Source organism: Oculina patagonica, chromosome 9 (genome assembly GCF_052425735.1).
Source record: "Oculina patagonica isolate OP01 chromosome 9, crgOcupat, whole genome shotgun sequence".
NCBI classification, from domain to species: domain Eukaryota; kingdom Metazoa; phylum Cnidaria; class Anthozoa; order Scleractinia; family Oculinidae; genus Oculina; species Oculina patagonica.
Window position 1 is genome coordinate 5,775,522 of NC_135766.1, and position 17,617 is coordinate 5,793,138.

The window sequence follows — 17,617 nt, forward strand, 5'->3', positions numbered from 1 at the left end:
AGGGCACGCTGTAGATATTTAAAATCTGTTGAAAAAACTGTCTGAGACACAACAGAGCAACCAGTTCACATAACGAATTGTTCTTGTTTATTTACAATGCAGCAATACTTTTTTAACATGTTGAGTTAAAGTTTTCTTCTGCGAACGCGCGCTTTTCTTGCACATTCTTCCTCCGTGCAAATTCCATACTCCGAACGCTTATGATTTGTTTCAATCAATGTTGCTTCAGTCTATTTAATTTCGAGCGAACGAGCATCACAGGATTGGATCCGTTCCATTCCAGTCTATGACGGCGTTTTTCCATCTGCGGAAAGAAATTCACGTCAGGTGACCGATACTACAGTTGGGGGACTGGGTATCTGCTGACTGAGCCCGTAGTTTTGGCAGTGACGTTGCTAAGTAACACGACAATTCTGATGACGTTAAACCGATGTGTCAACGTTCGTACGGCTTTTTTTTGGGTCAAAAGAGTTGGAAAATCGTCAGCTACTTCAACAAGGATTTGCCTAAATCGTGACAATGGCATGCCCACGCTATTTTTAAGGTCTCCGCACACGTGGGGAAAAGACGCAGGGACATGTCACAGCAACATGTAGCAGCGACGAAATCTTGTGTTGATCATTGAGGGGACATGTAGCAGGGACGTGTAGCGGGGACATGTAGCAGCAACAAAATCAAAATGTGTACACACACAAGTAACTGTCGCAGGGACCCTGTCCCAGGGACATGTCGCAGCGACACGTCCCCTCGTGTGTGCTGATAATTTTTGGCACGTGCAACACGAATTCCTGCAGCATTTTGTCCCTGCGACACGTTGCACGAAGTTCAACGAGTTGAATTCCGTGCATCACGTCGCAGGGACAAAACAGCTTTAAAGTTTGTGTTGTGCATGCCAAAAATTATCAGCACACACGAGAGGACGTGTCACTGCGACATGTCGACCCTGGAACATGTCCCGCTAATTTTCTTGCGTGTTTACAGATTGTGACTTTGTTGCTGCTACAAGTCCCCGCTCCACGCCCCCTCGGTGTGAACAACACATGATTTTGTCCCTGATACATGTCACTGCGACGTGTCCCTGCGACACGTCTCCACGTGTGAGGAGACCTTTAAGCTATCGCGCCTTTCTTCCACGATGTTTTTTTTTTTTGTTGTTGAGTCACGCTGTTTTAGCTTTGCCATGCCTTTTCACTTAGGTCACGATTTTTTTATGTCACGGTATTTTTTTTTCAGCTATGGTTGGACCTTTTCTCCTTTCCCAAACGTGAAATGACTATCTATCGAAATGACTTGTATCGATTTGAGGCATCCAAAACTTAGCTATCCGTCAGGGCCTACCTCGCGCGCACGGGTAATTTTCCTCGTCACGCATTTTACATTACATATTCTTGGTTTGCGTCAGCATAGAACGATTCTCACAATACAAACCTTGTTCTAATGCAGTGTTCCAGTGGAGGGACAAGGTCTGTGTCTTTGTAATCTGGACATTCTCTTGTTGTATCTGGTTCAAGAAAAGAGGCAAAAATAATCGTCATCTAAAAAGAAATTTAAGAACGAGATAACACAGTGTAACTTGAAGGGATCTGTCCACAGTCTTGCAAAGACTTGCATAACCCCAGCATTTTTAGATGTGAATGTTTTTCGTGGACAATTTGTTGGATAATAAAACAATTATCCTGCTCAATCTTGCGAAATATTGTCTTATGCTAGCTTTGGCCTACAACCTTGTCAGCTAAAAGTGTTCCGTGCGATTTCGCAGAACAGTTGTTAACTATACGTAGACTTACACACTGGGATTTGGCGTGAGATCAGGCTGGCGTTAAATTTAGCCAGTGTGCTAATAACAGTCCGCTAACAAATCGTAATCTCCTCACCTACTGTTAATCTTATTTCCTCGTCTTGCCGGGCCAAACCATCGTAATAATAAAGATCAAACTTCTTTTCTAGCTTCCTAAACGTGGCAAGAACGACAGAAGGCATTCATTAGTCATTAACTGAGTCTCCTTTACAACTAAACCCTACCTAAGGATAGGAAACGTGAAAATCAGCCGAAAATGGGTTTCATTCCATTATGCATTGTTTCTTTTTCTTAACTTTTGGTAGAAATGGGCGTTAATTGGTCGATTTGGGTTGCTGGTAACGATTTCAAGCTTACGTCGCGAGTTTGAGCGTGCGCAATCTCTTGAACAATTTATGAAGAAAATAGACAACTTGCTCCTCGTGAGTTGAAGAGTTAGACAAGCACTTAAAGATTTTAAAAAAAAAAATACTCGAGAATCTTTACTGTGCCTCATGCTTCTTTATGCACTTTTCTCGTGTTGGTAAATATTCCCGGGTGTTAACTCAATAGTGAACTCGGGCGCTTCCGCTATCTCCTTAACAGTACCCAGTGGCGAATCTAGGGAAGAGGCCTGGGGCCCGGGGCCCGGGGGCCTGGGGCCCCTCCTTACTTTTGTTAAAAGACATTTTTTAATGACTCCCCCGCTAAAAATGTTTTTGAGTGTACACATGCACACAAAATGGGCCCCTCCTTAGTTCAAGGTCTGGATCCGCCACTGGTGCCTTAACTACGTAATCAAAGTTCAGAACCTTACCAATCATCTAAAAGATTTCTGTCCACAGAGAACAAGACACTGAAGTGACTTTCACTACAGATGACCCAGATAGGATACTTGGGTGTCTTGAAGTTCACACCAACCTGTTACCGAAATTAAATTTTACATCTTAGATCGCTTTAAGATTAATACCTTCAAAGGCCATAGTAAGACCACCATACATATCACTAAAATACGAGGTGTACAAGATGATCTTTTACGTACAGAAAAAAAGGTTTTAACATGTGCTCTGGCATTTTTTTTCTAACAACGCGTTGAATGAATACCACTTTTAATTAAACGGACTTTGTCACGGATTTTAACAGATTTTTGAACAGCCAAAACTTATGTTTGTCTTGTAGGAAACCTAAAAACGGTCCATTTTTATTAACAAATTGCTATTTTAGAGCACTAAAACTATTAACAAGCAAGTTAAGGTTATATCTTCCTTTAGATGTTCAAAGATAATGTTTTTCATGGGTTAGGGATGCTTACCACTAATTTCAGAACAGCTCATCCTTGGAGACCCAGGGGCAGTTAGTGGGGCGAAACGAAGGAATAAACCGGGCAGAAAACTTTTGTCGCTACGATTTCTGCCCGGTTTATTCCTTCGTTTCGCCCCACTAACTGCCCCTGGGTCTCCGAGGATGAGAACAGCTTAGATCTGCGACTTCCCCGTGACGTAGCTCGTTTACTCACCTCGCACGATTTGTAGTGTTCAAATAACGATAAGAGTCCAATGTCACTTTGTTTCTCCAGACCTTTAAAGACATTCTGCAGAAGAAGTGACATATGTTTAAATAAGATGAAAGAAAATTCCGTTACTCGGGTGAAGAGAGGTACTGCGGGAGTTAAGAGTCTTGCCCAAAGGGCTTGAACAGGGATCACTCGATCCAGAGTCCAGCGCATTAACCATAAGGCCAACGCAACTCCCACAACTTACATCCAGCAAGAGCAGTATCACATAATTATAACAAAATACAACTGTAAGTTGCAGGATGACAGAAATATATGACATGTGTGTAAAAAATACTTGTGACTATGTAATATGTGTGTAAAACCTCTACGCGGCCGTCCGATTTTGTTAATCATTCGTATGATTACAGACCGTTTGGACTCCACTCAGTCCTATTCCCATCATTATTTAATTGTACCTTTTTTGCTCCTCCTGTGTCTATTTCCATTGTATTGTCAAATGTATTGGACACCGCCTTTCCAGTGACAACTAAATTGACCATTTCCTAAAACAAAAGAACAAAAACATATGTAGTTTGTTACGAAGGCAATTGATTAACAAGCCTGGTGCAACTTCTCCTTTTCTGAGCAGCTTCCTGGGATAACTGACAAATAATAATATAATAATAATAATAATAATAATAAGAATTTATTTAAGTGTCTAGTCTTTGATTTCTGACAAAATCAAAATTAAGCTCCAAGCAAATCATGTTGTGTCTTATAGAGAAACCTGCATGATGCATCACACTCGCGTTTCTTTTTTCCAGTGGCCTTAAATTTTGTCCATGAGAATCCTGCAATGAACTTCCAATGTAATTACACCTTTTCGCCTTGAAGAAGTTAAACGAATAACCTGGAACGAGTTCAAACATCAACCAAAAATTGGCGTCCTTCCTTCTCGTCTCCATACCTCTTTCGCTTCTCTTAGCCGGGGCGGCCTTGGCACAAGAAACGAAGGGCTCTGGGGACAAAGGATTTTCAGTCCTTGATTCTAGGACTTCCGGTCTTCTTGAATGCAGTCGTGATGTTTTGAAATACGACGTGAGAGAGTCATGGCGTTTTTGCCTTCTGTTCAAAATTTCTTTGTTTCAAACAGGCAATCAAAGACTTCGAATTAATTCAAAACTACCATGTCCCCAGAGCCCTCGTTCGTTCGAGGCCTGCCGGCTAAGAGAAACAAAAAAGGGCTATGGGACGAGAATGGGTGTTCAAATTGTACTCTATCAAGACAACCCAGTGCTACACTCTATTCACTGATAGGAATCCTGTCCACACGAAACCAACGAGACCGATAACATGTACAAAACAAATATATAATGAATAAAGTAAGGGAGACAGGCTATACAACTGAAACAAGATATACATGTATGCAAGGATTGCAAGTGGTACAGATGAGCAGAAGGGATTTATATCAGCAGAATTTTCCAAAAGCTTACCTGTGTACAGTATCCATGGGCTCCCATTAGCGTGTTAGTTGGCTCATCCATATCTGATATCACCCTACAAACAAATTTCGTATTAAAAACATTGTGTGCTCTCCTTTTTAAAGTGAACCACGTTAAGTTAGCTAAGTTTGTTGGGCGTCTGCTTTAAACGTGAAAAATCTACGTTGAAAGCTAGGTTGAAATCTCGGCCAGACCACAAATCAGGGTCTTAACAAAGCTGGTAAGATCACTGAAACATGTCTCATTTTAGACGTGCCCTTACGGACATTAAATCTTAAGCCTTTGGCCTTCACCTTTCCATATCAAACTCGGTAAGGGGCATAGAAGATCCCACAAAACTGTTCAGAAAGTGTTGGGGACATAGCTCCTGATGTTTGCAACTTGACCTGAACGTATGTCTATCTGTGTTTAGACAAGGGGGGGGGGGGGGGTCACTTAATACGGACAACTCTATGCTCATCCTTCACAAGATTGCATCTGAACAACACCTCGTACTGTGTGGTTGAAGCTGGCCAGCTAATAATGCCATTGTTACACTTACGTTTGAATTGACCGTGACAGTATCACGGAATACAACAGCAATATACACCCACTGCTTTTGTCAGATTCAAACTGGAAGATGAAACATGACAATTAAAATTATTTCACGTCATTTTACAAATGTACAACATTTCTTTCAAATTGAAAGAAGCCCTAAAAGTAATAGTTTTGAAAGGTAGAAAAAACCCCAAGGAAGTAATAATAAACAGAAAATGGACAACGATGGCTTGAACTGAGAAAGATTAAGACAGACGATTAAGTTGTCCTGTCTGTGACGTGAATCCTTTAAAATCCTTCCTTATTTCAGTGTGAACATTCTCAAAACAAAATTCTGACTAAAGCCCACCGCGCAAAGCAGTATGAGTAGAGGTTCCAGTTTTCCTTACTTCTTCCTGCCTGTTTCTAAATTATATACTTCCTACACTAAACAGGCAGATTCTTGAGCCTCTTTACAGAAGTTTTAACCTATTTCTGACAAACACAGTCGCAACATCGTATGGCGACACGCCCATGTACCTACAATAACGTTGCTTGTATGCATGTATAAAGCACCTTACCAGTAAATAAAGTTCAATTGTAACAAACAGAAGCAACTAGTCCACAAACGCAATAGGATTCCCTGACTGTCGCATCTAGCGTGCGAATGCAACAGTGAAATATCTGTTTACATTCACAGGCTAGGAGAAACAACCCTACCAGATGAACGTACCTGAGTTATATTTTGAGAGAGAAAGCTGTGAAGACTTTCTGAAGACTTGAAAGTATACAAAACAAGCTGGGTAGAGAAAACAACACAGAATAATATTGACACTTGAAAAAATGCGCTACGAAAGGTACTATATCAATGCAATCAAGCATATATTTATTCAGATTCGAACTGCAGTTTTGACGACACGAGGGGCTTTAGCAGCTTCTCTAGTTTGTAACTTAATTGTCGACTGTTTTTGGTTGCACCACAACAGACAAATGTATCATTCCCACGTGTAAACGTGCTTTTGGCATCCCTTGTTGGTTTCCCAAACTTCTTAGCCAATCAAACAGCAAACAACAGTGCACGTAACACTTAAGACATCATTGTTAGTTTTGCAAACTTTTGCAGCCAATCAAACGGTAAACAACTGGACATACAATTCAGTTCATCTCCCAGAATACCATGGCTTCCGATTAGCTTAGAAATTAGAAACCAGAGAGTCAAAACAGTCAAAACGGCAAGTACTAAGACCCGGAAATTGAAACACGCCTGAAGGGCTCAAAACAGACAGAAATACTGTTAAATTAATGGGTTTTTTTTAGAAAAGCTACATGTAACTCCAACTTTAACCTTATAAACATAGCAGTAACAAGAAACAGAATTCTCTCTCCACGTGCTTAACGATATTCTCTCTACGCTCGGAAGACGACTGAGATTCGATCCAAAAATTTTCATACTAATGACGTAGCTACTCGGATATCTATTCTGCGTCTCTGATTGGTGGTTACTATGGTTACTCAGTTTCAAATTTTGTGTGCAAGCAACAAGCAATCAGAGACATTGTACGGATCTTCCTAGAACTATGTCATCGGAAAAGACGTTTTTGGATCGAATCTCACAACATGTCTTAGCTTTGCACAAATACAAAAAGAGAGACGTCTGGGGGTTTGTTCGAAAAATGATTAAGACGTACTATTTGGAGTGGGGTGTTGTGGGGGGGGGGGTTGGTTTGGGGTCCCGGAATCCACTAGGAAGTCGAGTAATATTTATTTAAGTTGGACAAAAATCAAGTACCAGAATAATTTAAATCCTATTGCGTTATTTCCTACCCTTAATAAAAGGTAAAGATGTAAGTAATTATCCGTGATAACACCGACAACAATTTGTCATCAGAGTCTGAGAAAATGAATTTCAAAGTTCACAAGGTATGGGCAAAATCTCACGTGTAGCCATTTTGGTGTTGTTAGAAAAGATTTCTTTTGATAAGATATTTGAAGCAGTAAAAAAAAAGTTTGCAATAAGGTGAAAATAATTCTGGTACAACAATTTCTTATCAGAGTCTGAGAAAATGATATTCAAAGTTCACAAGCTATGGGCAAAAGCTCACATCTTTTAAGCGATTCATGGGAATTCAGTGGAACTTCGAAATTTGTTTTCGATGTTTGGTGTTGTAAGAAAAGATTTCTTTCGATAAGATATTTGAAGCAGTAACACAAAAGCTTGCAATCAGGTGTAAATAGTTTTGGTACATAATTTTGTCCAATAACTACTCGAAGTCCTGGCGGATTTCCTTTAACACTTATCCAGGATTAAAATATATTTGATCGAGGTTATCAATTTGTCTGGTATATTAAAATGTTTTTACGTTGTTAATGTAATTTGTGGAGTTTTAGATTAGTCTATGTTAAAACTTGAGGACAGATAACAGAAAACTTCACTAAAAAGTTATAAAACTGAGATCACGATTTACACTAGTCCTTTGAACAACTGGGGCGGTAGCTAAACCCTAACCTAACTCTAAATTGGCCTAATTTTAACGTTTTTGGGTCATTCCATTCTACTGAGTGAAATACACAGCGATATGAAAACTGTAGAACCACTAATTGGGTCGATAATTTCATGTTGATAAACGTCTTTCAGTTTAGTACCTACCGCCTCTGTTAACTGGTCAGGTTTGTATCTTCCAGCGCCAAAGAAATTTGAGCCACCTGTAGGCCTAGAAAAAAATGGAATGATTTATTCATAACTATTTTGCCATAATTGTGATGTGAAAAGGTAAAAAGTAACAAAAGCAGGGACATTTTGACGTCTTCTGTGATCTATAACTGAACAGACCCACGGCAAAATGGAATCTATTTGTTTTATATAATAACACAAGACTTCAGTTCACTTCAGTGTGAGCAATGCCGTTGTTTTCATTTCACGATAAAGTTTCCGTAACCACGAAGCACTATTTAACCGATTAAATAAACAAAAAATGGTAAAGTGAAAGTCAATGAAAAAACTGACCTTTATTCCGATTTGGAAAGTTGTTCAAATCTGTAAGCATTAACGTAAGCGTTCAACCACTATTCATTTGTTTCCCGTGGCGTCGTCCAACTGTACAACATCGGTCAAACACTTTCATACAGATTTCGATAATTTCTCGAGGTGAACGATGCTTGGCGTATTATTTCTCACCGTAGATTTGTAATTAAGCGGAATTTTTTTGCTTGGCATTGTTGTGGCCCCCGCGAGTTTCGAAAACTTTGCCGAGAACTCTGATCACGCGCGCGAGTCACACCACCGCGTGACGTCATCTATGTGTCTGTACTCAAATAGATCATAAGTAAGAACCAATCAAAATGCGCGTGGGAATTCAGGTTATTATATAAAGACAGATAGATACAGTGTGTAATACAGTTTAATGAACTTACAAAGCCACTATAGCTTCTTTATTGTCACCAGCTCTCCACAATATTTCACTTAAAGCAGAAGTTAGGGCTTTTGTTCTTTCTCTTGACGATGGCTGGAGCTTCCTAAAAAAAAATCAACATGCCATCATCCTGCAAGATCTGACCTTGTTAAAGACATTCTGCATGAACTCAACAGTGAACAACTGTTTACTTTTTAGTATCTCCTTTTTTGCCTCCAAATAGCAAGTGTTTGAGGACAAATCCTTGAACAGCTGCAAGCACACCACAAGGTCCACCCTGAAAACAAAAAATCGGGTGGGTTGCTGGGTAAAAATACAATACATGTACTTATATTTTATGAACCAGTTGCAACTACTGCCATCAAAATATTATTTAGAGCGATTTTCACTTGTGTCGAAAGTGATCGCAATTGCTCAGGTTTTGCACTGCTACGATTACATGTAGTGATTGGCTTAAAAAACTCGCACCACTTTCTGAACCGATCAGAAGTGAAACCAAAACCAATCGTTATTTGTACACACACAAGTTGTCCCGCACTTTGTGCTTGCTACATGTATTTGCTTCAAGTCTTGATTGGTTCACTGGATTGTCTACATCCTTTTTGATTGGCCAGAGTGATGAATCGTTTTATCATGAAATGTTTACCTTAAGTTGTACAATTCCATATTCCAACTGATACAGGTCGCAGAATGAAAAACTCTGGTTCCTCCATTCTGGTGTAAAGCTTGTTGTGGCAGTTCCAAAAATAAGATTTTTTAGGCCCTGATGGTTAAAAGATGGATTGAAAGAAAAGTCAAACATTCAGATCTGATAACAGTCAGTAAAGAACCCAGTAACTAAATGTTGTAAATAGCTATTGTTTCCCTCCATTAGAATATTCTAAATTGTTTTACAGTAGTTTCTTCTTCCATATTGATCATTGATTTAATTGTCATTAGTAGTCAGTTTCTCCTATACTTTATAAACATATTTATAACTCCGACCCGGAGTTATAAATTTATTGACCTACTTAAATGTTATATTTTTTATTATTTTTTTTAGTTTAAACTGTTATGTTTTACATTCTTATACGTTCAATGTGAACCTTACCATTGCAATTTCCAGTGAAACGGGTTTACTCTGGACATCAACTGAAGCTATTTTCTTTGGACCTTAAAATGAAAATATAAGTCTTTCAAAAGAACAAAACATTTATTCTGCAAAAAACTTTTTGCAAAACAAAAACAAAAGGTACTGTACCCAGTGATAACTGTCCAAGTTCCTGGTCAAAATCCTCATCAACGTCTTCAAACACCAGATCACTACTTCTAGCCTGGAGCAAAATAAATAGAATATATAACTGCAAAATTGGGACTCTGCAAACAAACTGACCACTTATTATAGTCTCATTCTTTTGTCAGGTGCAGTGTTAATCTAATGCAGCCTTATGCTCTGATTACAGGAGCAAAGAGGATAAGTGAGTGTTCATCTAATGGTGATTACAATGATAATCAAAACTATAACAAAATTCTCGATCGGTGATTGGTTATCAGCAGCCCGATTTGAGCACTAATAGAACAGTGTACGCGTCATGCTTGTAATTGGACAGTGTAATAGGACAGTTAACTCGTCATGCCTGTGTAATTGGACAGTACGCGTCATTTTGCGTGCGCTGTTGTTGTGCATTTTGTTGAGTAAACTGTTATGTTTTTCAGTTTTTATAAAAACGTTAAACCATTTGACTAAAGGTTAGTTTGTTTCTCAAATTTTGTCATAGTTTTGATTAATTGGTAACAGGACTTTGTGTCGTTCAATTCTGTCTGTAATCATACTCGTGATTAAACAAATCGGACTCCCGCTTCGCGGTCGTCCGATTTTGTTAATCACTTGTATGATTACAGACCGAATTGGACTCCACCCAGTCCTATTACCATTATTTACAATGGACAAAAACATTAAGGAGCATCATAATAAAGTTACCTTGTGAGACCTGGAGAGAGATTGGTTTCTGTACAAAAAGACAATTAAAACAATAATTTGAGTGACCCTTTTTCCTAAACAAAAATTATATTCAATAGAAAAGTTCAGTTTTGAAGATAATCAAAAGCCTTGCAAATAAAAATTGCTGTAAATGTCTCAATGACCTACAGTATTAGTGTACAGAACATTAATTTTTTTGGAAACACATTATACATTATACATGTACATGCAGTTGAAATCTTCAATTGATCTTAAAAAGTTGTATAAGTAGGTTATACTTTTAACAGTGAACTCAATTGTGGTACAGTGCTTTCAATATCCACTGCTAGCCAACAAAAGCGTTGGCTGCTTTGCTCTACTTGGCTCAGAGATGTGGCTAGGTTTTCCCCTAAACTTAAGTAATTAAAGACAACCCTTTCACTCCCATGGGAAATACCACATTTTTGTAAAATGGTAACTATGGACCCAAAGACCACATACAATATACCATTTGAAAGGTATTGTTTCTGATATGTCATAAATCATACTAACAGACCCAGAGGAAGTCACTGTTTTAATTCAAAAGGTGACAAAACCAAAAAAATAAAACATTAAAAAATATCTCATTCCGCCTATATTTTGGGTATACCCCTAAACTATAGCTTAATTTGCAGCTCTTACTGTCGATTGCATCTACCTGTGAACGCACACGCTGAAAACATGTTTTCAAATGACGTCAAACGTCAGTGTTTCAGGTGTCAAACTGTGAAGTTTAGCCGACCGAAACGCGAACTTTTGCACTCAAAATACTCACCATAAACACTGAGTACGGGCCAAACTTTACACTAGAAATGATTCAAGTGAACCTGTGTATGCATATCGACACAGATCAGCATCAGTTTCTCAGAAGAAGTTTCTATATCTAATCTTTCCGCCATTTCGAAACCGGAATGTGTTGAATTTTCGGCGCGAAAGTTGCCGTTACGAACTGCTAAACTTCAAAGTTTGACACCTGAAACGCTGACGTTTGACATCATTTGAAAACATGTTTTCAGCGCGTGCGTTCACAGGTAGATGCAATCGACAGTAATGTGTGGGTTGTTGTCAGATATTTACTTGATTTTAAAATTGGAAGAGGAAAAAGTTGCAAAAGTTATAGAGGTGGTTTTAAATCAGGTCTCATATATGCTAGGGGGTATGATTTTATGCTTTAAAAAGACAGATCTGTTCAAGACCATTTTCCTGTCCAAATTTCATACAAATTGACCAAATATTGAGCATGTAATGGCATCTTGTGCCATATGGTACTCTTGGGAGTGTTAACTCTACTCAAACCAGCTGCCTACTTTAAATTATATTAAAAAAAAACCTGGTTGTACTAAAATATGTTAGCATACAGTGTAGTTACTACAAAAAAACTCACAAAAATTATGTTGTTAGTACCTTGTTGAGCTTTTGTTAGATGTAGTTTTTCTTGACTGTTTGGGAGAAACCACTGCAGCCCTAAAAATTTAAAAAAAGTAATATTTTTAGAATTCATAAATTCATTACATGAACAAAAATTAATAAGAACTTTATATCCAGACCCCTGTACAAGGGAAAAGAATTTAGAAAGAAGAGAGGAACAGGAGGGAGGGAGCTCGAGGGGAAGGGAGGGGGGGAAAGGATTGGAAAGAAGGAAATGGAAAGAAAATAGAGGGGCAGAGAGACAGAGGGCATAGGCAGGGGATGGAGGGTCAGAGGGAGTGGAGGAAGAAGAATAAGGAGGAAGGAAGGAAAGTGGTTCTGTACTTACAGCTGGTGTTGATCTTTCCCAATTTGATCAAAAGAGGCATCCTGTGTGTTGCGAATTACGTCAATCTTATGAAAAATTCAAACAGCAATAATTATGATCAAGAGGTCATTACAACCTGTGCTTTATTTTCTTCTTTTATCTTTTTTTTCTTGGAAATTAAAATAAAATTGACAGAATCACAATGATCATGGAATTAATTTTGCCTGGAAACTGGAAATCTGAAGTCATTTGGAAAAATGTGGCCTGGTCCAAATAATAAAGGAAATGTAAGCTCAGAGTGTTGTGAGTACCATTTGTGAGGCTTACAAGTCATACATGTACATTAATTTGTACAATTCTACATCATACAGTCTGTCGTGTATTACATGTAAATTTGATCGCATTCCACATTCCATAATAATAATGGCTTTAACATGTTGTTGGTTTGATGATTCTCATAAGATGCAGCACTTTGGTCAAAAACAAGAATGGCAAGCAATCTACGGTAGGTAATTAATTGCTGGTCATTGTACTTACATTATCATCCCGTGCATCCAGCTTTTGAGTTTGTAAAACACCAATTTCCTTGCTTTCCTCTTCATCTCTAAACAAGCTTCCAATGTTTTTAGCTCCTAAGCTGTTACTGAGCCTTCCAGTACCATGCCGAGATCTTGGGTCTCTTTTACCAGCAAGACCAGAGCTTATAACTGGCCCGCCAATGGTATTATTAAGTCTTCTTTTACTCTTTAATTTTGCCGTTGGATCACTCAATGACACAGGTGTTGCTGAAGCTAACGATTCTATGAAACCACCAGAATCTGTCGTAACTGGTATATGTGCTCCCTTAGGTGACTCGCTTGAACTCGCTTTTGTTCTTAAGTCATTACTGAGCAAACTTGGTTTAGTCATAGGGTCTTTTCGTGCAGGTTTTTCCAAGCGCTTCAAGAGATCATCGTAATCTTTTCTGTCGTCTTTATCATCATGTTTGTCAAGCTGATTGGTGAGATCATTGTTTGTTGGTTGTGCAGTGGTTCTGTTTCTGGATTCCTTTCTGCTTTCCCTTGACATTTAATAGGTGAAATAACATGATTGAACTATTAAATTTAAGAAAACTCAGGTCTCTAAGCTCTTTTCCATCGTCGAGCATGAGGTCGTACTGTATATGAGCTCAAATACCATGGCCTGTAAACCAATCAAAACTCAGGAATTGCAATATACTCATATGGCGAGTTTTTAATAATTCAGTGCATACTATAGTATGTGCCTCTTGTCTGTGGATAATGTGACTATTCAAAATAAACCTAGATTCATTGTTGACAAGAACAGCACTTTCAAATACAATGTTTGTTTAATACTGACAGTGTTTGTTTGAAACATTCTGAAAAATGAATTCAAGACCTTTTTTTAAAATAATTTATTTTTCTCTTTTGTATATGTAGAAAAGAATTATACGACTAACAGAACGTGTATAACATGTCAAAATAATAATACCTTGATGAGCTAGGTCTTTGATTTGTTCTGTCTGTACCAACAGATGAAGAAGTTAGGCCACCTTGTTCTTTTATGAACTTAACCATGACTTCCAACATTGCGCGAAATGGTTCAGGTAACTCCTACAAAACAGCAACATAACAAACATTTTCAGTGACTTTGAATTCTTATAACACTCTTACCCAACTAACTGCATTCATCCATCTTTTTTTTTTCGTTTGGACAGTAACAGAGGATTTAAAGACTATAGTCTGTAATGTTTTGCTATCACAGTGTTTGAATTTATACAATCATGTACAATGTACATGCCCTTGTCTAAACTTAGCTACATACAACTGTAAGCAGCATAACGTGCAGAGGACTATAGCTGCAGAACTTAATGCACACTCTTCAGGCATACAAATGTATGATTCTAGGTACCTGTATATATAATAACTTCATCAAGAAGAACCTTTTTGGCAGGTATTGAACACATTGGGAGTTAAAGTGCCTATGAAATGAAAATCAAGTTGAACTCATATGAAAGGCCTTTCAAAATGAAGAAAGATGGTGTTTTCATTTTTCTGATATCTTTTCTCGTTCCAGAGATATTAACGATTTTGTATTATGCAAATTAGATAGCTGATGACGTCATAAGTTTGACAGAAATTGGTGTAAAAACACAAAATCAGTAATATCTCTGTAAATACTAAAGCAAAGTAAATGAAACTTGGCACCAGTATTGTACCCTAAGAATCACACCACATGGTACATATAATTATGTTGCTATGGCAACACTTTTGGTCCCAGTCTTTTTCTTCTTTGAATCAAATATCACGATTTATGGCTTTACAGTGAGAAGTAAATGGTGTCATTCCAAACATACGTAATGTGCTCATTGCGGTAGGCACCCAAATGACCCTAAAGATGGAGGATAAGGTTTGGAATGGATCAAAAACCGGGATTGCTATATCCACATGAAAGAGATCTGGAACCGAGATTGTTGCCATAGCAACATCAAAATATGCAACATGTGGTGTATTTCTTGGGGTACAATACTGGTGCCAAGTTTCAATTATTTTGCTTAAGTATTTACAGAGATATTACTGATTTTGTGTTTTTACATCAATTTCTGTCAAACTTATGACGTCATCAGTTATCTAATTTGCATAATACAAAATCGTTAATATCTCTGGAACGAGAAAAGATATCAGAAAAAGGAAAACACCATCTTTCTTCATTTTGAAAGGCCTTTTATATGAGTTCAACTTGATTTTCATTTCATAGGCACTTTAAAGATTAAAATAAAGAAGAAACAAACATTTTGTGACATACATATGTAATTATTACCAATAATAATAATTATTATAACATAATATTAAATAAATGGGAATTTGAAGTGGCATTTCCACAGAGTGGCTCTTCATCCATTGTTCCAGATTGAATAACAATTTAAAAAAGTTGGTTTGTTATCCATGTTATATGCATTAACTAAATATATGATGTAAATTTTTAAAAAAATAAAAATAAAATTTTTAACTGTATAAAAATTTTGTTTACTTAATGACTATTCAGATGATACAGTACATACATGTACAGTGTAAGTCTTTTTGAGGACAGCCTGTACACCATTGTTGGTGCCCAGCATTTAAACAACCTGAGCGGAAGTCATCTTCAAAGACAATTTATGTGAAGGAATAAGTGAAGGAGAAAATATTGCTTTATTTACATTGCGCATGTACAGTGTACTGTCAATTGGCATACCTTATTTTTCTTCATCAGCTTCTCAATGTGCACTTCTTTGGCAAGTTGTGCACGGTTGCTAATGCTTTAGAGAAAATTTATGTCAGTATCATGTTAAACAAACAATAAATGATTTTTAGCCAAACATAACTGCAGTGACAATGAAAGCATTGATCTAGTGGGGCTAGAAAGGTCAAGTATTTATGACATGGACTTGTGTGAAAGAACTGACTCTCAGGACTGCAAAGACTTAACATTACATGTAACTCACAGGTCATTGTTTGCAGCTTAGAGCTGTAATGTATACTGAAAGGTAGTCACTCTGTGATCAGAAGCCTTACTTGCTGAACCCAGGGCTTCCACTAGACAGGTTTATGATGAACCCATGGGAAATTATGGCAAACAATAAATTTGACTTGGAATAATATAAGCAACTGCCAAGCAAGTTCCTTAATCCATATCTTGACAGAAAAAAAGGGTGGGCAACTTAGTCTCAAAATTTTACAACATGCCATTGCAAGTTAACTAATCATGAATAAAACCCTGTTACACAGGGAGGCGCGGTGGCCTAATTGTTAGAACGCCAGACTCCGGATCGAGCAGTCTGAGTTCGAGCCCTGGCCGGGGTCACTTGTGTTGTGTTCTTGGGAAAGACACTTTACTCTCATGGCTCGTGGCTTCTCCTTTTCCTTTACACACCATTCAAGCTATTTTAGTTTATAACAAATGTGACAGTAAATGCATATATTACCTATCCTCACTTCTTGGCATCTCTTTATCAAGGGTCTGCAGAGTGCTCTTTAACCCCTGTTAAAGACAGACAAGCACACAATTCCTTCAACATTTTTGTAGATGTAAAACAGAGATGAAGAAGACTTGAGTAAAAAAGAAGAGTACGCTGTACCCAAACATCATTCCTTTTTTCACTTGACTAGAAGCTTCAAGCTTACCTTTCTGCTGAGGTATTCCCTCACAAGAGAGGCCGTTAATGAAACGATGGAATCAGCCATGTCGTCGTTGAATTGAAACACTGATTGAAAGGACGTCAATTCAAACAGCTACATGCAACCGAACGGTGTGTTCTCCTGGCAAGTGAAGCTTCGAAACCAGTGTTTGTGCTTAACATTTATAATGTCTTGATTTCCAGATTTTATCCCGCAGATATCGAGCTTATATATTGGATCACCATAGCAATACACACAAAAATATCGTTTGTGTTGAACCCAGTGTGTGAAGGCACCAGAAGCTGAAAATTCACTCAGACTATATCAGGCTATGCCAATCTTATTTCCTCAGTTTTTCTCTATAATCTTCAACTGGAATAGGCCTTAAATCGTTCAACACCGGCATCAGAGCGTAAAACAGCGAGTTATTTGGGAGTTTTATACTGAGTTCACAACAAACACACAGATGGCCGCCATTTTGTTGAAAGTAGTTCCAGTCTTCTCTCTGCGCGGATTTTCAACCGGAAAGGAATCTGGGAATACTGTTGACCAAAAATTAAAATGGAGGCTTTTGGCGGGACCCTGCGGGAAACTTATATTCTACAGAAAAATACTCTTCTGATTTCGGCTTTCTCTCTGCAATTTATCTCTTTCGTTTCAAAATAGAATTTTTAGGACTTGGCGCCGGCTAGAAAACCGGTTGGGCTTAGACCGCTTAGCCAACGCTCTTGTTGAAACAGAAAGACCAGTGAAAGTGTTCCTAACCATTTTTGTGGTGAATTTGTCTCAAGGATGTAGCGATGTTTAATATATTCACGGACATGATCTGTTCCAAGAAACACCATGAGCTTCCAGGAACAGAAACAGTCAAACCTCCGCATACATGTGCCTCTCTACAAGGCCACCTCTCCCACAGACAGCTTTTCCCAGGCTGGCTACGTTGGCAGAAGTTCTGTGAAACATATAATACATACGTAACCTAGCCTGCGTGGCAGGCGTTTAAACAAGAGGGAGAGGGGGAAACGAGAAACGCGAACCGCGAAACGC

General features: G+C 38.2%; 1 protein-coding gene across 2 annotated transcripts; it reads right to left on the reverse strand.

Annotated features, from left to right (window-relative positions):
* Positions 1-64: 64 nt before the first annotated feature.
* LOC144665521 (putative ubiquitin carboxyl-terminal hydrolase MINDY-4) lies at positions 65-17,055 on the reverse strand. Of its 2 annotated transcripts, none has more exons than XM_078526752.1 (23): positions 16,577-17,055; positions 16,378-16,433; positions 15,648-15,711; positions 13,905-14,026; positions 12,951-13,473; positions 12,435-12,499; positions 12,083-12,142; positions 10,661-10,688; positions 9,941-10,013; positions 9,791-9,852; positions 9,347-9,463; positions 8,892-8,977; positions 8,702-8,803; positions 7,938-8,001; positions 6,024-6,089; positions 5,316-5,386; positions 4,766-4,829; positions 3,749-3,835; positions 3,294-3,368; positions 2,595-2,698; positions 1,875-1,951; positions 1,429-1,501; positions 65-304 (listed from the first exon to the last, which is right to left on the reverse strand). In XM_078526752.1, exons 1-23 carry the CDS (start codon positions 16,634-16,636, stop codon positions 256-258), a joined length of 2,148 nt encoding a protein of 715 aa, XP_078382878.1. In that variant the 5' UTR covers positions 16,637-17,055; the 3' UTR covers positions 65-255. The 2 variants fall into 2 exon arrangements, with proteins under 2 accessions (XP_078382878.1, XP_078382877.1); XM_078526751.1 differs by having other exon boundaries at positions 9,791-9,844; positions 9,927-10,013.
* Positions 17,056-17,617: the final 562 nt, after the last annotated feature.

What these genes read in the sequence shown, in the direction of transcription:
- LOC144665521 (XM_078526751.1), bottom strand. Translation starts at nt 16,636, where the DNA reads ATGGCTGATTCCATCGTTTCATTAACGGCCTCTCTTGTGAGGGAATAC. An exon ending in AGCTGATGAAGAAAAATAAG is followed by an intron (nt 14,027 to 15,647) that starts GTATGCCAATTG and finishes GCTGTTTTGTAG; the next exon opens with GAGTTACCTGAACCATTTCG. An exon ending in CACTGGGTACAGTACCTTTT is followed by an intron (nt 9,845 to 9,926) that starts GTTTTTGTTTTG and finishes TAAGGTCCAAAG; the next exon opens with AAAATAGCTTCAGTTGATGT.